The following is a 24,502-nucleotide window of genomic DNA, read 5'->3' on the forward strand; positions in this document are numbered from 1 at the left end:
AGTTTAGCTTTTAGACTTCTTTGCTAAGTCTGAAGACTAGTTTCGGAAAATCTGATGTGCGCTTGCACCTATTTGTAGGGCTGCTATAAATAGGCCCCTGCTGGCAACACATGGGTGCCTGTGATAGGCAGTTACAGAGACTTTCTTCACAGACAGTCTCCAAAGCAACACTGGCAACATCTCAATGGTAAGTTGGAAAATTTACCAAATTTTAAGGTGGCCCAAGAGACACCTGAATTATATTCGGAAAACGTATAAGTATATAACATGTCTTAGATTGGTGTTTGACCACTAACAGCCCTTCCACAACCTGATAGCTGATCCTATTTATAACTTGCTCCATGCAAGTACTTTGCTTGGTTAGAAAGGACAAGCATTGAGTCTCAATTGTGTCTGTGAGCTTTGTTCAAGCAAATAAGCCAGAGTATATCGTTTTTCCACTGACTTCCAACAGGTTTTGTTACCATTCTTAAGTGTTTCTTTTTTTCTTCAGGGTTTTTTACATGGATACCACCGTTACATTTGAGCCTTGAACCTCGAACAAGCTGTGGACGTGACCAAGAGTATTTTTTTTTACTGTGGGTGATACATTTATCTCGGATTTTACATTTTTTGTGAATTGCTTCAGTGGACGATGACTTCCAGAAGGCCCATGACTCGCTCTTATTCTGGCAATGGGAGGACAAGCAGCTTCAGTGAAGAGGAGGGCAACTCCTCCAATGGCCGTTCAGAAAGCCGCAATACTTACCTCTCAAATGTTAGGCCTGAAAACAGGTAGTCCATTTCATCTGTGATCCATGTCCATGCAGACCATGTAAATCTTTGTTTCGAGTGAAGCAGATCTGTAGGAAAAAAGAAACAGATTTATATTGCATGGTGGTCAAGAAACGCATCTGGGTCAGGCAGATGTAGTTAAAACAATCACAAAACATAACTCAAAATGTCTCTTTTTATTTAAATTCACTTAGCTGGGAAGTGTAAATGATGAAGTTAGTCAAAGCAATGTTTTTACCATTTTGTTAAGCACGTCACATATGGGTCAAAAATCACATTTATCCCATTTTTTAGGCATTCCTGTTTCTAATCTACAAAAAATAAGAATAATAAAGCATTCCTTTTGTCAAAGAGGAGGGCAGTCATTAAACTATTTTATGTAGGTGGGCTCCATATATGCAGCTTTTAATCATTGACGTCCCTTCATTTGCCTCCTCTCTGAATAGCTATTCAAGGTATTCTCACTACAGGCCAACGAGGTAATCTATACTTTTAAAACATTCCTCCCAACTAACATTTTAACCACAAAAACTGGTTTACCCCAAGAATGAAACCTACACATGTTTGAACTGTAATGTAAGTGTCCGGTTTGTCCAGTGTTGCGTTCAGTTTTAGTGGTGAACATCGGTTTTTAGTGTTGGATTGACAACTCTGTTTTGCTTGACATCTCACAAGTCTCTGTGTTACTCTTTCACACTCCCGTCACTACCAGAAATGTATATTAACATCCTTTCCTCTTAAATAAGAAAGTAAACTGGAATGTACTGCACAGAGATGAGGAGGTAACTGACATTATGGCGAAGGGGAAAACTTTCTGCTCTCTAATGCATTAGTGTTTGCTTCCAGGAGCACGTTGTGCAGCGTCATGGCTCAGCTGACTGAGGACATCCAGCCTTCCTTTGACACCACCTTGAAATCAAAGGCAGTGTCAGAAAACTGTAATGTGAAGTTTACCTGTGTGGTGTCAGGTAGGTCTGCTCTTAACAGCCTTGCCCATTTGCATTCCTCTGCTAGTTGTTTCTTGGAGTAACTGAAACTTCTCAGATTGTTTGTGATGTGAAGAGACAGGATGTGACTAATCTGAAAACAAAGGAAGGACTTCACCTTGAAAGCACTTGAATGAACTGGTTTATTCATCCTGAACTGCTCTATAAAAACACATCAGACCGTGTGTTATTCAAGCTGGTCGTTCAGGACGTTGTGTTTTGGATTACAGGCAGTTTGGATGGGTGGGGCCACCCAACAGCTGCTGTTTCTCTTTGTGACGCATCACCAACATGATGCAACATACTACAACACATTCATGCCAAAGCTTCTATTCTGCATTTTGTTCACTGCATAATTTCCCACATTAATTATTCATATAAAAGGACATTTAGAGCTCACTGTCTCTTAGGACATGATCCCTGCATGCAACAAATGTTTTCAATAGTTTTATGTGGCACTGTGTTCATAACTCAGAGGCAGTCAGTTCATTATAGTCTATCCATGTCTTCAGGTTATCCAGCTCCAGAACTGAAATGGTACAAAGATGACATGGAAATGGACCGATATTGTGGACTCCCAAAATATGAAATTCGTCGTAATGGAAAAACCCACACCCTCCATATTTACAAGTACGTAACAAAACACTTTGCTGGAATGATCTATCACACCATTCAAATTATTAGAAATGTTGTTGTTGCACATTTGAACACTGTTAGAGTACCTATGACATGAGATTAAGAAGTGTTCCTGTTTTCAGCTGCACTTTGGATGATGCAGCCATCTATCAGGTCTCCGCCAGCAATAGCAAAGGTATTGTCTCCTGCTCAGGAGTTCTGGAGGTTGGCACCATGAACGAGTACCAGATCCACCAGAGGTTCTTTGCCAAGCTGAAGCAAAAAGCAGAGAAGAAGAAGAGTGAGTTGGAGACACAGACCAAGAAGGAGGATAAAGAAAACATTCAGAAAGAGAAACGGCAGAATAGCCCAGAACGTCCTCAAAGGAAGCGGCACGCCCCACCACCAGAGGAGAAGCCAATGGCCAAGAAGCCTGAAGCTGTGGAACAACTGGGAGCTGATGCAGAACCTAATGGAGTTAGCTCTGAAGTCAAGGAAATAGCTCCTGTGGCATCCAAAGACAGCGACCTGGACAAAGAGGTATCTCCATCTGAGAAAACCTTGACCAAAAAGAAAATAAAGATCTCAAATGGTGTAGATGCTGCAGTTAACGGCAGCAGCAGCGGTAGCAGAAGCCATATGATGGGGAATGGAGGTGAAAACTGTTATGACGGAGGGATCAGTCTGGCACAGTTTCTGGCAGAGACTCTCCAGTCCCAGGCTACTGAGGAGAAACAGAACTCACCTCGAGGGGAGAAACCTAAAGAAATGGATATACCTATTGCAAGTGCCAGTATAGAGAAGGAGAGAGAACAAGAGAGGGTGCAAAAAGAGAGGGAAGAACAAGAAAAAGCATTGGAGGAAGAAAATGAGAGAGAAAAAAGGAGAGAAGAAGAACTGGCAATAAAGAGGGAGAGAGAAAGGGAAAGACCACTGGCAATGTCGCATACGGTACCCCACACAAAGCATGGATCAGAAGTCAGACATCACAGCAAAGCTCACAAGGATCACGACCACCACAACATCCAGGCTTCCATCTCCTCTATGCTCCACACAGTCAAAGACTTTCTCTTTGGTAAGAGTAAAAAGGACTCTCATGATCTCGTTGAGAGGACAGAGAGAGAGTTTGACCACTCGCCTGCATCAATGCAGCCTCCTCAACCAGAAACGCCACCATCATTTCGGCTCCAACCGGAGCATAATCGAGTGTGCAAGCCTCTAACTGAGGATGTTGTGCCAATGGAAATTGATAAACCAAGGGAGCCTTCACAAACTGTGGATATAGAACAGCAGCCAGTGTCAACGGAGCCGCAGGAACATAAGCATGAAGACAGTGTTCTACACACAGACCTTCTACCAGCTCATAAACTGCCACCTGAGAACATAGAGGAGTCCACAGGGCAGAGTGTCAAGGAGGCTGATGGTGCTATGGAGGCCACGGAGGTGTCTGTTGGGCCAGAGAGCAGCAGTCCAGGTGAAGAAATGTCATTGTCTTGGCTTCAAGTTCTCACTGAGGTACGTACAAGTGGTCTTGCAGGGCAGCTGGCTGTCACTTGAGAGTTATATATAGACTGCATTTGTGTGAAAAGATAGTACAAGATGAGCTTCTTCAGGGCCAAAGCCTGAACTGTGTCATAGTTGACATAGCTCAGGCTTTGTGCTGCTGCTGGTTGTGGTAGATCAGAAGCAAGGAGTTAGGTGTTGTATTCATGGGACTGACAATACAAACACTTTAAAACATACAGTAGAATATCAGTGGTCGGCGACTGGTGGAGACTGTGGTTTTACTGCATCGATATCGTTAAAGAGCGACAAGCCAAACAAGATGGTGTGGGAGAAATAAGGAACAAGAAGAGCGGGCCAACTTGCACTTAATATATATGGGGGTGGGGGATGTTGTGTATCTTCACTGCACACTGTAAGATAGGATGGGGAATATCTCAGATGCTGGCTGTGATGAGTAGGACACCAGTGCGTCAGAGATCATGATGAAACCTGAATGTCAGAGGCAGTTCTCACATTACAAACAGGGCTTTGCATGACAGAGGGCCGTGTGGTGTGGATGAGCGGGAGTAGAGCGAGTGCTGCTGCAGGTCTCAGCTTGAAAGGACGGCCTCGTCACATTGGCCACATTCCTCACTTGTTTTATGTCTCTCTTTGAAGTGATAAGGCTGGAACTCTTTTTTATGCTGCCAATATATGGCCGTGTATCTTCAGCTGAAGCCACAAAACAAAGAAATTCAACATAAAATTCTCAGATTTTACTTCACACTCTTTTATGAACACAGTCAACAAATATGTTGGCCATATTAAATTAAAATCCACTAAAGTAATGACCAAACCTTAAAGGAATACATTTATTTTAAAAAATTCCACCTTAATTTGAAGTGGTAGACAGATGGTTTTAGTTGCTTTAATGAATGTTACTTCTGTTTCTGCGTATTTTGTTCAATTTGCCTGTTTGTGAACAGGAAGGTGTGAACAATTTTGTGATAATATCTGAAAGTTTATGTGGTTGTTTTAACCCATCAAAATAAAACATTCATCATTCATATTTCTTTTTGATAATAGACAACAAGATCCTGTAATCAATTCAAATCCATATATATTCTGCATTTATTAATTGTTTTGTTTCTTGAAATGCACTGACACAGGATGCGCATTAACATCCACTTATGTGGTGCACACGACATATGGAAAAGAGAAGTGCTCCACCTGCAGAGCAGTCATTATGTCCATAAGGTGGAACTACAGATGTGTCATTGTTATTGTTGGTGTACAACTAATTGGAGGAAGTCAAACCATGCATCTGAACAATGTTTGCTCACATGAGTGTGACATTCATTTACACACAGAGGTGTAGTGATGACCACAGCCTCATTTTTAGACCGAATGTGACACCGGTTCCCTTCCATCGAAAGCAGCGACTTCTTTTTTTCTTCGCAGTCACTGCTGGCCAAACATGTTGTCACAAGGCGCCATGTGTCTTCCTTACTCCTCTGCATAAAGTAATGGTGTGAACTGCAAAAACAGGGGCAGTAAGAGGGAAAACCCACTTCTATTTGTAGCCTGAATCCTTTCTTAGAAATCTCCTCTTCAGTACTTTTTTTTTTCAGGAATATCATAATAATATCATAGATTTTTTTTTACATTATTCCCTCAAAGTCAGGTTTCATTCTTCTTTGTCATTTGTAGCTCAGTTTCGGCGTCATGATTGTTCCAGATGTGCACAACTGTTTCATGACTCTCTCAGTGCCACACATTCACTGCCGAGCCCATTCTTTTTTATAAACAGCACACTTGTGTCAATCATGTGGGAAATCCCCTGTCTGTGTTTCAACATACGAACCAGAGTACACAAGCACTTCCGAGCTCGGCTGAATTGCTTCATAAATTATTAACATAGAAGAATAAAATGGACGTTCACTTATCAATTCAGAAAACTCTAAACTGAGAAGATAAACCGTGTTTGTTAAGGGTTAGGGCTATTTAAACATTTTATTGGTCCCTTGCATGTGTAAACACTTGGTTTCAGCTACCCTGCACGTGACATGAAGTAAAGCAGTTCCTGAAATAAGCTGACAGATCATAAAACACAACAATATGTTGACATACTATGATTGGTTCAGCATATATTGTGAGCCATTTATTGTCTACCTATTAACTTGTATTTGATCAACTGTTTTCAGAGACTCACCACAAGGATCTTCCTCTCTGTTGGGGATATAACACTGCAAGTTTGTTAGAATCTGTCACGGTTCATGTTTCTGTTGATTTATGGTAGAAAAACATGCCTCAGTCTAAAAGCGTCGCAGCGTCACACTGTCAAAGGTCACTGCAGTAAGTCCGGCGTAACAGGCTTCTTAAAAATACTTTAACCTCATCAACATGACACTGAATGTTTTTTCCAGCGACAAATCGGACTGTTAAAAATATTTTCCATGCCTAAGAATCAAAACCAGCAGTGTAAAGCCTGTCTGTTAGTTCATTGTGAAAGACAAACACTGCAAATGCAGTGAAGTACTAACATGCTGTATATGTTTATTTTCCATCAGGCTGAAGCTCAGGTAGTCTCAGTTATCAAAGAGGTCCCTATATACCAGCAAGAGCTAGATGGCCTGGTAGTTTCACCACAGCCCAGGAACCAGGCTGCAAGAGATGAGTCTTCACCCAGGGAAGATATATCTGTCGTGCCACAGACCCGAGCTGTTAATGTAGAAGAATCCTCCCCCACACCCACCCTCACTAGTGTGGAAGAAAGCTGGACTCCCCCTCACCGCATTATCTCAGTGTCAGGCAGCCACAGCCTTGGAGGAGCCCCCACTGAAACTTTGCGAGAGGAGGACATGAGTGTTGATGAGATGGGCAGAGAAGGCGAACCTGACACAGACATGGGCTGTTCTTCCAATAAGTTACGTGAGGAAGAGAAAGCTGAAGTGAAATCAAACAGACAGCCGCACTCAGATATAAACAGATCTGAGATTACTGAATTGACAACATTTTCACGGGAAGAGAGAATGGAGCCATGTGAATCTAAGACACCAGATCGGGTGCTTTTACCTCTGCCATCTGCAGCAGCATGCGGTGTAGAAAGAGGTAATGTAGAAGAAGAGACCGAACCTGCTTCACTGATTCAGGAAATTAATGTAGGATTTCCGCCCACTGCAGCCCCAGAGAGTTTAGAGAAGGGTGACCTAAAAATACAGCAAGCATGCACCTCTTCTATAGAAGAGGAAAGCACAGAAGTCCAAAACCTCAGTGAAATACAGAGACCAAACTCACGTTTTCGAAGCAGTGAAGAGAGAAGTGAATTAAAAGAGATATTCATTTCAGCTCTAGAGAAAGATTTAGAAGTTAACTCATGCAGTGACCTAAAAACAAAAGAGCCAAAACATTTAGAAGGTGAGAGCACTGAAGCAAGGAATGAGAGTTTACAGTGTGAAGTGGAGACAGAAAAGAGGGATCCATTGAAAGTAGAGGAGTTTGATGAATCAAAGAGGATTTCAGTAAGACAAAACAATGAATGTAATTCTAATGTTTTGGAGGAACAGAGTAATGTTGCACAGCAAGACAGCAGTGGGAGACAGCAGGGTTGGCCCTCAGAGAATATTCCACAAATCCAAATATCTTCTATTGAAGACACCCCAGATATTAAACCAACTGGGCCCGATGTAAACCCAAATGAACATTTTGCGATCCCAAAAATTGAAATAATGGAGCCTGAGCCCAAAGACTGCAATCTGCCACTAACTATTTTGGCACTAAACAAGCAAGAATTGGAGCCTGCTATTTTGCAAAAACATGATGCAACTGATTTCACGTCAGCGCTAATAATCCGAGACCAGAGCATAACTGATTCTCCAACTTTGTTGCCCACGCAGAAAGGTATGCAGAATGATTATACACCTACGGAGAATGTAAAGGAAGTTGCGCAATTAGATGACAAGACAGAAATGTGTGAGCAAGAACTGCCACACGTGAAAAGCAGTGAACAACTTCCTCAGATGGATTTTGCATCAATTCCTCTTATTAGTGTTTCATGTACTGATGACAAAGCGGATGATGTATATGTAAACACCCACGTGTCAGATACGCCACAGCCCTTTGAAACTCCAGCAGTGCCTTTGTTTGTGGTGCCACCAATCTCTATCACTTGTCATGAAAGTGATTGGGCGTTCAGACAGTCCACTCAAGTCAGTGAGTCAACAGAAACAGAAACTTCTGCTGCCACACAAAGGGGGGCAAAGCATGACGCTGAAAACAATGTGAACATTAAGCCTGAAAAAACTCAAAGTAAGAAACATGACCTAGAAGTAATGGCGAATAAGAGTATAAAAGAGAATACCCTCTCTATGCTGTTTGAAGCTCTAATACCAGAGGTTGGTGACAGCGTGCCATCATTCAGTAAAACAACAGAAGACAATGTTGTCCCTGAAATCTTGAAGGCAAAACCCCTTAAAGAGGCCAAGATAGAGAATTCTGTGTCTGTTGAGGACCTCCAAAGAAACAGACCATCTGTGGAGAGACTCTGCTCTAAACCCCCAACACATCCATCACTGAGTCCAGCCAGTCTCCGCAAATTCATGTCCAAAGCTGCTCCAGACTCAGACAGCGAGGCTGTGCCGACCGTCCCTGTAATCACTGTGGGTGACCGTCAGAGTGACAAGGCAGACGATGATCTGAGTGGAGGCTCAACGCCAACATCGTCCCTCTCCTGTGAAAGCAGCCCCCGGCTGAAGCGCAGAGACAGCCTGTCACTCATACGCTCTGCCACGCCCGAGGAGCTCGCCTCCGGGGCTCGTCGCAAAATCTTCATCCCCAAACCTAAAGATGACGCAGAAGGAGCAGCTGTTGGTACGCTGGATGCTCAGGGCAAGAAGGAGAGCCCCTACATGTCACCTAGCCAGGCTCGCAGATCAGTGTTACTACAGGCTCCCACGGGACAGAACACCCCGCCAATGGAGAGGCGCTCTCCACTGCTGAGCCGCAGAAAGGTCACCTTGGAGGTGCCAAAAGTTGTGGAGGAGACTCCCACAGAAGAGCCAGTCAGCACTAAGCGAGAGGAGAAACCAGCTGAAAAGAAGCTAGATCCTTTGAAAGGTAAAGAATCAATCAACTAATCCGTAAAGAGGGGATGATTTTTATCTCATAAGGATGTGGTGTTGTGATCTGTGAAATGCTTTACATGTTTCAGCACACTGGTGCATGAGGAGGTGGAAACAATAGAAAGTCTCCACTCTCCAGTGCTGTATGCAGTATGTTTACTTTGGGCACCCCCTCTCTCGTGCACCACCAGCTCCACAGGTCATCCGTAAGATCAGGGGAGAGCCGTTCCCAGATGCTTCCGGACACCTGAAGCTGTGGTGCCAGTTCTTCAACGTACTCAGTGACTCCACCATTAAGTGGTACAGAGACGAGGAAGAGATACTCGAGGTGAAGAGAAGGTAAATCCCCTTCAACAGTGTTACAACATCAACACTACTCTAACCACCTGCAGCACAAATCAACAGCAGCGTCACATGGTCTTCAATGTGTTGTAACATCATTGCTTTTCACCTTTTTCCTGCTATTATTTTGAGGACTTCCACCCAGCGTGGCTGCTAAAAATGGACAGGTTCCTATTATGAAACAATAATGCTATAAAGGTGAACAGGGTTTATTTGGGCCTCAGTGTGCAGCCCATGGCCTTCTGTCAATCTCATATTATCACTGCAGAGACGCCCTGCTCATGTGACTGTGAACCCCACAGCTGCGACGCAGTGAGGTGAATCTCTGGCTAGACACAGAAACCGTAACCTGACACAATATTTTTCCCATCTCCAGGGGGCATTAAAAGTCTATATATGTGCTATTGGCTGCTATGTCAGCAGATTGCTGCCACGCAGCGTGACCCTCTGTTTCACAGTGACACCTTGTGGCTGGCTGTTGAATCTTGGAAGTTTGACAAAACACTGATGCCAATCAACTTGACATGTTCATGATTATGTTTTTTTTCCTTTCTTTTCCCTTTTTTCCCAAGTGGAGGAGATGAAAGCCAAGTAGCTCTGGCTATTGTTCTAGCATCCAGCCAAGACTGTGGGGTATATGGCTGTTCGATCAGTAATGAATATGGGACTGACATGACTGACTTCCTGCTCAGCGTAGACAGTAAGACACAGTATGCCTGGAGACATCAAGCATGATATCTATATCTTATAATATCAACTGTGAATTTTTAAAGTCTTTGTCTGTTTTCTCTTTTACAGTTCTATCTGAGATATTACTAAGAGATGATTTGGAAGGTACATATTTCAGTTATCTATGTACCATATCCAACTTTTTTAAATAACATTTTCTGTAAATTATTATTGTAAATATCTGTTTCCGTTTTCCTTTAGTTGGAGAGGAGATCGAGATGACCCCACTGCTGTTCACCAGAGGCCTGGCCGACTGCGGCAGCTGGGGTGACAAGTACTTTGGCCGCATCATGACTGAGACGGTGCACGCTGGGGACGGCTGCGCTCACAAAGCCAGCAGGGTGAAGGTCATTTATGGCCTGGATCCCATCTTTGAGTCTGGAAGCACCTGCATCATCAAAGTTCAAAACCCCATCGCCTATGGGACCAAACAGGAGAGCAATCTCGCGGAGAGAAACGCAGCGATTACTAAGCAAGTGAGTCATGGATTTATTTCCTTGAGTTGTTGATAAATTGCACTCAATAAACTCTTAGTGATTACAATTACAGCACTTTAATCTGCTCTATTAAATGTTTTTTGTTGCCAGGAATGCAAAGTCCAAAACATGATTCGAGAATACTGTAAAATCTTTGCTGCTGAAGCAAGAGTTATTGAGAACTTTGGCTATTCACTAGAGTAAGTACTACACTTATTATACAGCTGATTATCAGTTCCTATTAAAGTGTACAACACTGCTTGTGATCAACCCACTATTTATTTTTTGTGTTGCCCACAGAGTGATTCCTCAGTATCTGATGTACCGGCCTGCAAACTCTGTGCCATATGCCACAGTGGAGGCTGATCTCAAGGGTGTCTACCTCAAGTATTGTATGATGGATCCTAAAGGCAGGCTGATTACACGCACCGTGTCTGAGGTGGAGCAGAAATGCAGCACCTTCCAGCATTGGATCCATCAGTGGACACACGGCAATTTGCTGGTCACTCGGCTGGAGGGTAAGACACAAACACACAGGTTTCAGCTAAAGCGGCCATTTATCTATTTGTGGGAATGATAATGCTAATAATTATCTGTGATCCATTTTTGCAGGTGTTGAAACAAAGATTACGAATGTTAGAGTTGTGACCAAGTCAAAAGGGTTTGTATTTAAACCAGTACATGCAAATGTTTTTGTTTTTGTTCTATTAGAATAGCTGGAATTAAAAGTTGTCCCTTGTATTTCAGATACCAAGGACTAACAGAGCATGGCTCTCCTGAAGTATTTGAGCAGTTCCTGACACACCACCAGTGCAACTACTACTGTGGACTTCTTGGATTGCACCCACTTAAGACTATGGATAGTCTTCAGCAGCCCACCAAGATGAAGGGCTCCAGGAGCCCCCTGTTTAACCGCAAGTTGGGCTCTAGCAGCCCACAGCTGCAGCGGAAAGGACAAAGCCCTCAGATGTTGAGAAAGGCAAATTCTAGTCCAAAGGTCACTAGAAAAGAAAAAGAGGCAGAGGACAATAAATCAAGTGTCAAACCCAAGCCTGCAGAAACAGTTGACGTCCTTGAAATGAGGTAGGGAAAAAGCACCTCTTTTGTGTCAAGCAAGATTTTATTGCTTTTAATGGTTTAGTGTTACTTGTGTCTTTCCAGTTACCAAAGCAAGGACTTGAAGAGTAAGATCAGGCACTTGCACATATAGACCCAAAGTGGCCTTGGGCCCTGTCCGTCTGCCCTCAGACTCCAGAGGTGCCCTCTTGGACGGTGCTACTTGTATTAGGCTTATTATTATTATTTTTCAGTTAATATAATGAGTGAAAGGTACACTAGTATCAACAAAAAAATAGACACATTTTCAAAACTATGCTACTCTTCTACCCCTTGCATTTCCACCGGTTTGAGGTTTTTGTGATCTAAACTGAACTTGCAGCACCGGGTGCAGTACCTCAGCTGGATGTGTTATGCATATCAGTGCCTCTGTGCAATTTTGGTACCAGTCTGGTGTTAAATCTCGCTATGCTTTCGCCAGAAGCAGGTCTTAGGGAAAGCGATGCACGCTGTGTTATTTTCCTGGCATTGTTTGATGGTTGTGCTCAGGCACACACCTGAAACCAAAATCACATGAACACCCTCCTGAATGTTATGCTTTCTTCTTTCACATACTGTATTCGCCAGACAGTGGAAATGTCAAAGTATGTCATTGAAAATGTCAAAAATGATATTTGAAGTTGAATCTGTACTGGATTAGGTTAAGGGATTACCAGTATCTGTCCTTCTGGATGTCTGTATTGCCTTCTCTTATGGTTAATTACATTTCTGCTGCCATCTGAAGGCAGCAGGTCTCGTTTGGTGTGCATATTCAAAGCAATGCGCAATTATGCGCGCTATCCAGAGTGGATGCTTAAATTCAGTCATAATCCGCCAGCACCAGGCTGTTGCAGAACTACATAGGCTTCATAGGTTATGTACACACCAAGCTGGTCAGCTATATATATATTTATATATAATATATAGTTTATACAGTGGAATACATCATCAGTTGTCACTCTGCATCTTCATCCAAAAACCCCGGCTGCCTTTGTTGTCTCCTCTCCGATGGTCATGATGGTTTTATTTCAGCAGAGAAAGACCCATGGCTGTTATAAGAAATGTTCCATATTTCTCTCTGGAACTTTGAATAATAGGTTTCCCTACTTAAGTCAGAATTATGAGGAATTTTCAGTTGTCAGGGTGGGAACAGAGCATTTGGGGGTGGGGTGAGTGCCCCCTTTTTTAGCCCCAAATGTCTGTGCACGTCCCTGAGTAAGATTAGAATAAAAGGACAAATTTGTCGACCTGACATCTCAGTTGCCGCTACAGTTACAGTATGAGACATCGTTCAGCTACTTACTGTAGTTAAAAGCTTTATGAGAATGTTCATAGCTGTGGGCGCACGGTGTTTGACCCTATAATACAAAACAGCAGAATCTGTGTTCTTAACTTTAACAGTTTGAAAAGCAACACTAGGTCACATTAGAGATGACATAACACTACGAAATGGTTGAAACACTTGCCTTATCACCTCGACAAACAGCTGCCCAAGCAATTTGTCAACTCACAGTCATCATCACTGAACCATACTTGCTGAACAATTTAGCAGTTTGCTCTTTTCTTTTAATGAAGAGATGTCAACATTTCAGTGGTTTGATTTAAAGCATTATGGACAGGAAAAAGCCACAGCCGCAGAAGGGGCTGAGGGAGTGTATTCATTAAATGCTGCATGTTCATCTGCGCTGTACAGTGTGTGTGTAGGGCATAAAATTTATTTTGGAAATGTTATTTGTGGTTGGTATTTAAACTGCTTATGCAGGATTTCTTTCCACAGCAAAGTGAGGCTCATGCTGTTGACTTACAGCATCATTCTTAGGTCACAAAGATGTGTGTGTGCACTTTGTTTTTGGCATTACTTTTGAATAGTTTTTGAGTACTTTGTTGTGTCTGTGTCTTCTTAATGTATTTTAGAATATATGCTGGTGAATGCCACTGCCAAAGCAATGAGCAGTAAGTGGCTTACCAGTAAACTGTTTAACTATGGTATGCTCACGCTCATTGACATGCAAACACACGAGTCACATGGAAAGCTGCTAATTGAGTTCCACATAGTCATTTGGACCTGACCTATGGACTGTGGGATAAAAGCACACTGAACAAAATAACCAAAAGAGCAGACTCAGAGTTTTCAGAAGGCTGTTGATCACTAAGTAAAGCTCCCTGCATAAAATCCTTGAAATTTTACAGCAGCTTGCAATCACCTTTCACTGAACCGGAGAACTGTGAGTTTTGCTGGTGTGCAGTTGGTCAGCAGTAAGCAGACCAATCTTGAGCATTGCTTATTCTTTATATTCTTTTCTTTTTTTATAGGTTGCAAAACCAGCATGGACTTCAATAAAAATTAGAATGAAAGCTATTCCGTTATCTCATGGGTTTGCACAGGTATTCATGGTTAATTTCATGGTTAAAGTCTGCTTCCATTGATCAACACCTCACTATAACCCTTGGTGTGTGTTACTTTCCTATTAGAAATTCTAACATGAGTCACAGGAGTTTAAAACAAATAAAAAACTGACAAGAAGTCTCTCAGAATTTTTGTAAGAGATCACTGGTTAATGATCAATGAGAGTCTTCAAATGAGTCCAAACAGATGCTCTCAAACTCAAGCTGCCGCTACTTAAAAAACACTCAAACTGCATGATTGTTTATGTTAGAAAAGTCTGTTGGAAAGTCAGCCAGCAAATGATGGTGAAAACACAGTCACGTTAAGTTGTGGTGATGATGATGTATTTATGTGTACATAAAGTCGAAGCACTAAATATCTGACGTAAAGTGAAGAAAAACTGTAAACATGTCAGTGAGTGTGTGAGTGAGTCAATGAATGAGTAATTAAGAAAGAAGGATAAATGTGGGTTTGCATGTGTGCTGTCTTTGTTATGTTACATCATGTCAGCTCATGTTTTTTTTTAATAAATATGTAAAACATTTCCGTCCAAGCAGAGTTCACATTTTCATTTTCATAGGTTTTTATTCTGTCAAAAAGTATGGCTGCATGTGGGTATAATTATCAATAACATAATAAATGAGGTAATCAATTTTATATTCATCACACTGTCGATGCCTGAATATTTCCTGAGGTGTATTTCTGAAGGCTTTTTAATAATCCTTAGCTTTGAATAAAAGCTGATATCTGATTTACAATATAAAACATGATAGTTACATTCATCTTTTAAAACATATTTTACATGAACTGTGACACAAATATACAAACATGGAGAGACAAACGAAGTACAGCATGATAACAGACACAGGTGAGCATTTTTCTCCTCTACTTACAAACATCCACAGCAGAAACACCACAACACTGACAACATGTAGACAAAAGCTCAGTGGCATTTGCTACTGCTTTCCAAATTCCTTCAAATGAGACGGTCCCATTGTTTACAGTGCTGCAAGAGAATGAATTTGAGACGTAAGCCCAATATGACAGCGAGATACTCAATTGCTCAAGTGCACATGAAAAATGTATTAACCCTGTGTCACTGATAACATTTATTTTCAACTTTGTAATAAAAATGTGGATGCTTACTTTAGGAAGAGGTCTTCACAGCAAGTTTGCACATTTGCATCGGTGGCGTTGGCAGCAGATACCCTAAGCAGCTCCACACAGTCAAGTGGAGGAACAAAGAGGATCCCTAAGAGATCAAGCAAAAAAGCTACTCAGTCTCAGAAACAAGTTAAACTACACAGCCAGCTCAATTTAAAAGCTCGTACCTGCAATGGAAGCATTGACGAGAGATACGCAAGTCCCGGTGAGCATAGCTCTCAACACCAGAGACGCGACGTCACTTCTTCTGGGTGGGCATATAGAGGCTTTGAGAAAAGACAACACTTTGTGTCAGACATCATGACTGAGAGGATCCAGGGGCAGGACGAAAACATGACCATGGGATGAAAAAGTACTCACACAGGCCTCCAATCACAATACCCAGCGAGCTGAAGTTGGCAAACCCACAAAGAGCATAAGTGGAGATTATTTCTGATCGGACCTGAAACACGAAAACAAAAAATGTTATTTTGCGTTGTGTAATAGTTACTTGTTAAAAACACCCATATGGACGATATTCAAGTTCCAATCAAGAACATTTACTCACAGATATCCATTGTTTTTCACCATTAATGAATTCATCAAGTCCGCTGAGTCTGTTGTCCTTCATTCCAGATAACTTCTCATAAGCCACAAACTCATTGAGGAAGAGCTTTGTGCCGATTAGCTCGGCCACAATGAAACTGTCGGCATATGGTACGCCCATCATAAAGGCCACAGGCATGAACACGTAAGAGCAGATCAGCTGTGAACACAGAGAGACGTATAAAAATACCTCATCCAAACAAAGTGAATTCATGAAATATCGTGTCTTTAAATCAGGGGTGGGGAATGTCCGACCTCAGGGACAGATGCGGCCCACAAGATTGTTTGAGCCGACCCATGAGGCAATTCATGAATACAAACAAGCAACTCAGAAGTACAGAAAAAACTTTCTGCAAACGCCAATTACTGTCTTCCGTGATTAAAGAAAACAGCATGAAACAGTAGACTAACATGTCCTTCCAGGTTTCAGGACATGAACAGTAAACAACAGGAACTGAACATATTTGCTGTTTAACGAGGGACCAACCTACAACATGAATATTGATTATTGAATATTATCTCAATTTCACACTTTTTGCAAAATCATACCTGAAATGTGATTGCAGGATATCCCAGCATACCTCCCATCCAACTCAAAGCTTGATTTATGAACCCGAGGATGGCGAGAAAGGCTATTAAATTTGCTGCAATGTTAGCAACAAGGCCTACTGAAGCAGATGCTCCGTTGCTGGCAGCCTCCAGAATGTTTTGTTCATCTCTAGAAAGTTAAAAAAAAAAAAAAAGGAGAAGAAACATTTCATGCACAAAACTTTAGATTGAATAAATCGTGAAAGGAAAGAGGAATTAATTAAGGGAGAGATATACACACCCACAAGCCACTTTGATATTCTTGTCTGACTTGAAGGGACTCTCCTCTGTTTCCGGGTAAGAAAGTTTAGAGATGGCCAAGGCACAAGGAGCAGCCATCACAGAGGCTGATATCAAGGAAGCTGCATCAATCTGCAAAATAAAACAACAGCATTTACTTCAGGCTGCCGTGATGGATCTACTGCAATAATCAGCAACAGAAACTGCTTTTGATACTGTGCATGAAGCTAACATTTACTGTTGGAATGATAAAATCAACTGAGCAAAACCACCATTTAATAATGAAGCATACAAATTGCTGTTTTTTGAAGTTTTGTTTGAGTTTTAATATGGTACAGCATATATAATGTACAAAGATAGAGGTAAAATAGCATCATATATACTCTGAAAACACAACACTGATCATGTCAGAGTCAAACTTATCCCTCCCCAAAACTTTTCCTCTTTTTATGTAGTTGATTTGCATATGAAGTGTCTTCTCTTCAGTCTAATTGTGCCGTTAAGCTGATGCCCAGCAGCTGATGATCTTTGACTGCTTGTCACAGAACTACTGCCGATTATTAACCCCTCCCTACAGACTAGCTGTTATTTATACTGACCTTCAAAACAGTTTCGGTACAGCTGCTTTGGAAAAGCACTTTCGATGCCAGTAATATTTATTACATAACAACAAAACACTTAAGACACTGGTTTATCTTCAGCTATCAGACTTTATTGGCTTCATTGAAGCAACAGGGTTGGACTCTCTGGGTCAATTCTAGGTCTTACTTAACAGGTTGAGACTACTTTGTTCCCATTGGGGAGTTCTTTAAAGGAAGAACAAACATTGCCTGAGGTGTACCCCAAGGTTCAGTCCTGGGCCCCAGTCTTTTCTGTCTGTACATGCTGCTATCAAGCTCCATGATCTGCAAACATGTTTCCATTGCTGTGCAGAGACACTCAGAAGAGTCTGAGAGTCATCTTTGGCAGCAATGAAAACTCAAAATGGCTTTCACCTCCTTTGCACACAGCATCACATAATTTCAGCACAACTGTGAAAAACAACTGTGCTTTTCTTAATACTTTTTATTACTGTTTTGCACAGTTTACAGGCCTTCCTATGAATCTTAATAAGCATCTACCATTAGTTCAAAGTTCTGCAGCCAGGATCTTCACCTGAGGGCACATATCACCCCCAGACTAAAAGCTTTTCTCTAGCTGCCTGACTAGAGTAGATTTTAAAATGCTTCTCATTGTTTTAAAATCAGCTCACCGCCTCACTCCAGATTGAATCACTGGCTTCCCCACATTTATATTATGAACAAGCTATTGATTTGTGCTGATACACTCACATTAACCATCCCTCACCAAAATAGCAAAATTACAAAATCATTGGCTGAGATACATGTGACTGTGGCTCAGCTATTGTGTGCCATTGGGTAAATATTTGCTGCCATTTGCTGTGTGTGGCGATTTTGAAACTGTTGCCTTGTGTTGTAGTTATTTAGCCTTTCTGAGTCTACTGTACGGTGGCCCTGAGAGTCATTTCATTTCATGATTGGTTCATGGCAGGCCTGCTGCATTTAGTTCATACAGCCCCAGACTCTGGACTCGCTCCCTTAGTTCTAACTTTTAAAAGAAAACATAAACCTGTTTTTACCTAGATACTGTACTTTGTTTTACACCCACAATATAGACTGTTATTCATTAACTATTGCTATTGATTCATTTTTAAATCTCTTTTATTTGTTGTCTCATTTTATGTCTGTTTTTGACTTGATATGTGTGTTTTTCATCTTTTGCACGTTCTGTTATATCTTTTTGCATGAATTGTTCAAACTAAATATAGTTTTATTATCACTGTGTGTATTATGTGGTGGCGTGAAAACAGCCTCATCTCACCCCAAATGAGATGAATGCCCCCATGACGCTTCCTGCAATCGTGGCAAATCCACCAACCAAAACGGCATGGATCTCAGATTTGGTCATGTCCTTCAAATAGGGACGGATCAGCAGCGGAGCTTCGGTCTGAACCACAGGACACATGGAGCAAAAAGAAATAAGCAGAGTAACTGTACTGTACATCAACATTTTTTTTACTGCAGTTATTAATCATAAAACTAAAGCACAGCTCATTCAATTCATAGCCAAATGTAATCAGACTAGTGTTAAAGGTAGTATTGCAAAGACATGAAGCCTTGCCCAAATTACCTGGCCAACAAATATATTGCCTGCCACACTCAAGGTCTCTGTGGGAGAGGTTCCCATCGTTATCTGCATAACCCATGAGATCTGCGTGGACAAAAACACATGGCTTTTGGTCATAGTGTCAATGCAGGCTTAAGCAATACACAACCAGACAGAGCCACAGGGGAACCTATGGCACTGTGAGGCACAAGTTTTAGCTTTTCTTTACCTTCAGGATGAGCCACTGCATTACTCCCAAAAAGTAAAGGACAGACATCACACTGCTGAAGAATATGACAATGGGCAAAGCCTGAGGAAGAAATCAAAACTAAAGTTAAACACGTTCAATTTCAATAACTTACAGTCTTGGTTAAGAGGGCATATTTAGGAAAAAATACATTATCATCCTCTCATCTGCTTACTTGAAAGGCAAAAATCTCTTTGTTTAGGGTTCCGAAAACAAACGATGACCCTTCTTTGGTGTAGTCGAGGAATGTCTGTAATTAAAGGACAAAGAAGACACATGGGTTAGATTATTTCAAATGATTATTGATATCCTCAGTCCATTCATTGCTGACATCTATGACCAAATCACTCATTCGTTTAGATTTTACAATGGGAAGCCATGGAACTGAAGCAGTAGACCGAACTATACATTAAAAAGTAATTAACAGTCCACATGTCTGTGCACACATAACGCTAACTCAACCCTTAAATGACCCAGGAGTGAGGGTGAAGAGAGCAATAAAGTAGCTTTAAAGATAAGCATGTGTGAGCTTAGACTGTTGTGCGTTTGTAGATGAGAAACACTGTGTGCCACACATGTAACATCAGTTGTGCAAACCAAGAGCTGGTTAGAAATGCTGCATTGCACATTTCACAGTAATACTACTTCTACTACTCCTGTGTTGAACATGAGTGTAAAGTCTGGATGTAATTAATATTATTCAAACATGCATGGTGTTTGCAATTGAGATTCCTAATAGATAATAGAAATACCTGCGAATGTTGTGTTTGCTAATAACTTTGGGGGTTGTATGCTGAATATTTGTGAGGAACTGAGGTTGTGTAATAATCATCAGTGCATATCTTATTATTCCATACATTGAGACACACATTGTTAACTATTTGCTGATGTAAAATTGCAACACCTGCTTGTTCCTCCTACTAAACTGCATATTTATTATCTTTAGGACATCCAAGTTTCATACCTGCACTTGTTTTCCAAGCCATTGGAAAGCTACGAGTCCAGGTTGTGTCCTTATAACAAAAAGGCCAATACAGAACTGCAACCCGAGACCCCAAAACACGGGCCTCCATGTTACCTAGAAAAGATTTTAAAAAAGAAAGTAGTTAGACCATCAGGGAGTCTCCATAACGCCTTATGTTATCAGAAGGAAGCACTTTAGCTAAAGCAAAGATTATAGGGGCACAAGGCCAAATGATATCCAAAGTCTCAGCAAAACAGACCAGAGATAACTTGTGAGATAACGCCCAAGCATGTTTCGAAACAGTTGTCACAATAGTAATTATTGATTTTTGAGAAAGAGTAGGTGTCTCACTGCAAAACTCACCGCTGACCTGTGCGCCGACAAGAGGAATATGAGCAGGACGAACATGCACACGCCTCCGAACGAGATAAGCTGCTCGGGACGCTGGCTCGTGTCTAAGACGAGCCACACCACGAGCAGGACCACCACGGCTAAGTTGAAGATCCTAAAAACACAATGAAACACACCTTCCATCATTTACAGATTCCATTATGCGTGTGGCTCAGTACCACGCTGGGGACGATGCAGCTGAAAACAAGGCAACCACTCACCATTTTATCCATCTCAAGTTAGATTTAAAGCATCTAGCTGCTGGTCTGAAACACCGACTGATGCTTTTGCCCTTGTACTCCTTCACAAGCTCATATGATTGAATAAAAACAGCCAAACTGGTTAGGACTACAAGAGCAGTGGCCCTCTCGAAATCCAGCACACAGGCTGCAATGAAGTACGCCACATAACCTACACAAGAGAAAACATTAAAGTTAATAGAGCAAAAATCATCGTCGTTATTCACATGTTTGTCCCTGTCTGGTTGTAGTCTTCAAAAAATCATTACGCATCAAAGTGTGCTGAATAAGCTGCTACTGATTGTAAAATCTGTACACAAATGAACAGACTTAATATTACCTGCTCCAAGTATGCCCAGCACAATGTATTTGAAGGTGCTGGAGTGAGCCTTGATGTAATCCTCTGTGGCATTAAGCGGCTTGGTAACTTGGCTGAAGTACGGGAAAAATTAGAAATAAGGTCCAACTGTGCGCAAAATATACTTAAAAATAAACATTACACCACGTACTGTTTGAAATATCTGTCTCTTGAGTTTTATTTACATAGTTACAGATTCAATACCAGGTGATATCAAGTATATTTACCCAAGTCTCAAACAGTCTCAAGGCACAACAGCAGCACATAAAACATACACACAGCACTGCACATCTACACACAGTATAAGCTAAATCAACATTACAGATGCTTAATGCTGTGCACTACACTGCTGTGAGAGTTGCACCCAGAAGTAAACAAATCACTTGAACTGACACACCTCAAGTATGACCCCAGTCCCTTTCTAGGGGTTTTAGCCTGCCCGTTAACGCTGCTGGTATCAGTTCTGTTGTCCTCCTAAGAAAAGTAAAGGGATTTTATTTTACAAAAATCATCATAATGTGCCCTTTTTTTTCTTTTTTTTTAATGAAATGTGATACATACCTCTATCTCAAAAGCCTTGTTGTCCACGCCATGTCCGTTGGCGTGGACTGAGCGTTGGAGCTGGATGTCATTGGTTTCTGTTGAAAAACACAATCACAGCAGACTTCAGCAACCAGGAATTCCAAACAAGTAACAAGCCGTGTTTCTATGCGCTCTGTGAGATAAAAGAACCTCAAAAATAAGTCCACACAACAGTCCTTGTGCTTTATCTTGTGAATAATGGTGCACAAAAACACCAGTTTCACTACTGCAAAGCAAACGGCTTAAGTCAAGGAAAAGCAGAGCTAATGGCTTACTCATTGTGCGTCCTCCTAAACCCGGCTGCCAAATGCTGTGCCGTAAAAAAACACAGCGGGAAAATATACTCTGCCCTCCATGAAAGATCTTATCATTTATTAACAGACACGATACGTAGGGCTGTGATCTGTCTGGGGAGGTACAGGACGTGAACGCAAGTGTGATAATGCATCAGGAATGATTCAATGGGCTTTGTGAAGCAACATTTGATCTGACGAGATGTGGCCCATGTTCACCAAACCACTGAAGCAACAGAGGAAAAGGTGTGATTTCTTGATGGCTGATGGCTAAATTCAGCTTGAAAAGTTGTGACAATACAGGAAAATACATAGTGGATTAATCAAGAGTGAGTTTATCTGTAGGAGGTGGTGCTCCGCCTGTGTAAGTCATAAAAAGTCATGCTGAGTGCTCTGCTTTGTCTCAGAGGCATGTGCAACATGATGAATGAGACTGAAAAACTTTTTTTTCTTGTTTTCTATTTTTACTTAACTAAAGTAACATAATTTACTTTGTGTGCAAAAACAAAAAAAATGATGGTGCGTCAAAATATGTTCCGTCAAATTTAAATAGCCAGACATACAGTTATTCTACAAATCATAAATGGGCTGCTGGGTTTGTGGCAGATGATCCTTCGCATTCTCAAACAGGCTACAGTCAATAATATTCACTCATTCACTCCATTTTATAGAGTTAGAAAAGAAAGAACTAGTTATTCAGTAATTTCAGAGAATGTAGCACTTTTTATTCTAGTAAGATGGCCTGAGGGTGAGATGTGAACCATGACTATGGTATTTAGTACAGAATGTGAAGTACAAGTATGATGTTCCTGGCTGACATAGACTGTCAGTACTTTTTGTTGGTGGAAGTCAGCAATATTTCTTATCAAAGAATCTCATCATCTCAAACAACACTGTGTGTTTGCTGCAGAATCAGATAGCTTCGAAATCAGTCAAAGCTGTTATCTGGACCATTAAATATATTGCTGTGCAAGTTGCACGTTCAGGGTGATGATTCACGATTGGGACTTAACAGCAGCTATTTGTTCTGCTGCTCAAAAAAAAAATCTCTGATTCCTCATGAAATCGGGTTTGTCCATGGTTCATAACACCCGACTCAGTCTGTCTGGATGGCTATGAGAAACATTAATTCTTGTTTAAAAGCACAGGGTATTTGTGTTTGCTATGTTTTCTGAAAGCCTTGCAGACCATTGATTAGCAGAAGTTAACGGCCTGAACAGATTTTGGAACATTACATTAACTATCTTGGTTTAATAAGCCAAGACGTTCTTTTTATGCACACAATCAACTTTCTTTAGCCAGCAGACTAAGATTTGACACTCAATGTGACACTCAAAGCTGTGAGTGAGAAAACAGTTGTAGAAGCCCTCTAATTTATGCAATACTAGTCTAAATGCATGCAATATCTCACCATTTACTGCATCCATTACCCCCTTTAATCCTTTTATAGTATGATATCTTTTTTATTCACAGACTAACAAATTAAAATAAATAGCTTCCCAAATTTAGATTGTTTAATCTCTTATTACATTACCTTCCTGTAACCACTGACTGTCTATACAGTATATGGTCACTGATACTCCACATAGTTAAATTACTTACTGAAGCTTTTTTTCTTTTTTATCTGACACCAAAGTGCTGCAGGTCTGTATAAACTTAACAGTGTTATCACTTTACAGCCTGGCTAGCGGGAAGGAAGAATCGTGAATATTGTTGCCCTCAAACTTGTCTTACAGGTTTTCAAAAATGAACTCCTTCAGAAGAAAAAACACAGGCAAATACACTGTCCCAACTCGGAGGCTCCTGAGACCATGGAACTTCCAGAGAACCTATAGGCTGAACCTTTCCCTCCTTCCCAAATGAGACTGGCACATCTGGACAATGACAGACACATACCACTGGGAAACTTGGGTTCCATTGTAGTGTCAGTTCCAGATTACGGTATGAGTACTGACATTTCACATGAAGGAAAAAGGGAAAATATTGTACCAGTTTCATTGATAATCCATCAGCTCAATTACATGTTTCACAATTTCACAACAATTCACCCACTCAGTGTCAAATGCCAGGAAATCCTCTGTGTACATATTAAAAACTAACATTAAGCAACACCTTCTGACTCTGTAATGTCATGATGTTATTTACAGCATCTCCAGAATGATGACAAGAACAGTTGACGCCTGCTTTTTTTTCACTTACTTCCTGATTATAGATTGACAACAAAATACTTTTAAAGCAGTGTCTGCCACAGTCGATTAGAGGACTCTCAGCATATCAAACTGCATGGGTTGTTTTGCTGCTAAGATCAACATCCAGCTGGTAATTATTTGTCAGTTTTTTGTTTTGTTTTGTTTTTTGATAGCTTTAGCTTTATATTAAATTTACTAATTTAAGGGCATTTTGATCATGAGCCCTATTTTCCATAATATCACATTTGTAACCAGTTTATCACTGAAAGGAAGATGAGAAGGAGCAGACAGTGTTGAACGGTGGCGAGGTCATGGTGGGTTAGGGGCCCATAAGGCCTCGGGTTGTGGGCATGGTCAATGGCATTGTTCCAGGCATGCCAGGCATGCAAATGTTATACATTTGATTATGGTGCCTGGTGTTAACATGATGCATTACTTACCCTAACTCTGACTGCAGATGCAATAATGGCAGCGACTGTGTTTTGCAGC

At 41.2% G+C, this 24,502-nt stretch overlaps 2 protein-coding genes across 2 annotated transcripts; one reads left to right on the forward strand and one right to left on the reverse strand.

Moving 5' to 3' along the window:
- Window positions 1-634: 634 nt before the first annotated feature.
- alpk3a (alpha-kinase 3a) lies at window positions 635-11,614 on the forward strand. The gene is made up of 15 exons (XM_041938653.1): window positions 635-774; window positions 1,621-1,742; window positions 2,273-2,390; window positions 2,519-3,158; window positions 3,342-3,890; window positions 6,431-6,791; window positions 8,241-8,975; window positions 9,172-9,319; window positions 9,895-10,022; window positions 10,121-10,156; window positions 10,253-10,527; window positions 10,639-10,727; window positions 10,828-11,045; window positions 11,140-11,188; window positions 11,275-11,614. Exons 1-15 carry the CDS (start codon window positions 635-637, stop codon window positions 11,612-11,614), a joined length of 3,948 nt encoding a protein of 1,315 aa, XP_041794587.1.
- Window positions 11,615-14,893: 3,279 nt separating this feature from the next.
- slc28a1 (solute carrier family 28 member 1) lies at window positions 14,894-23,742 on the reverse strand. Its single transcript, XM_041938654.1, has 18 exons — window positions 23,721-23,742; window positions 21,511-21,587; window positions 21,347-21,423; window positions 20,932-21,023; window positions 20,574-20,763; window positions 20,326-20,467; window positions 19,963-20,076; window positions 19,174-19,248; window positions 18,981-19,061; window positions 18,776-18,856; window positions 18,467-18,592; window positions 16,587-16,717; window positions 16,307-16,475; window positions 15,720-15,917; window positions 15,533-15,614; window positions 15,340-15,438; window positions 15,155-15,260; window positions 14,894-15,014 (listed from the first exon to the last, which is right to left on the reverse strand). The coding sequence occupies exons 1-18, from the start codon at window positions 23,740-23,742 to the stop codon at window positions 14,894-14,896; spliced, it is 1,983 nt and encodes a 660-aa protein (XP_041794588.1).
- Between the last annotated feature and the right edge of the window lie 760 nt (window positions 23,743-24,502).

Source organism: Chelmon rostratus, chromosome 6, assembly GCF_017976325.1.
Source record: "Chelmon rostratus isolate fCheRos1 chromosome 6, fCheRos1.pri, whole genome shotgun sequence".
Lineage (NCBI taxonomy): Eukaryota > Metazoa > Chordata > Actinopteri > Chaetodontiformes > Chaetodontidae > Chelmon > Chelmon rostratus.

Bases quoted from the DNA above. Each gene is read 5' to 3' on its own strand.
- alpk3a (XM_041938653.1), top strand. From the start codon at position 635: ATGACTTCCAGAAGGCCCATGACTCGCTCTTATTCTGGCAATGGGAGG. The intron at 3,891-6,430 runs GTACGTACAAGT...ATTTTCCATCAG, and splicing joins GGCTTCAAGTTCTCACTGAG to GCTGAAGCTCAGGTAGTCTC. The intron at 6,792-8,240 runs GTGAGGAAGAGA...TGCTGTTTGAAG, and splicing joins CTGTTCTTCCAATAAGTTAC to CTCTAATACCAGAGGTTGGT.
- slc28a1 (XM_041938654.1), bottom strand. From the start codon at position 23,742: ATGGAACCCAAGTTTCCCAGTG. The intron at 21,588-23,720 runs GTATGTGTCTGT...GTTTTTCAACAG, and splicing joins GGAACCCAAGTTTCCCAGTG to AAACCAATGACATCCAGCTC. The intron at 19,249-19,962 runs GTATGAAACTTG...CTTTAATTACAG, and splicing joins GGCTTGGAAAACAAGTGCAG to ACATTCCTCGACTACACCAA.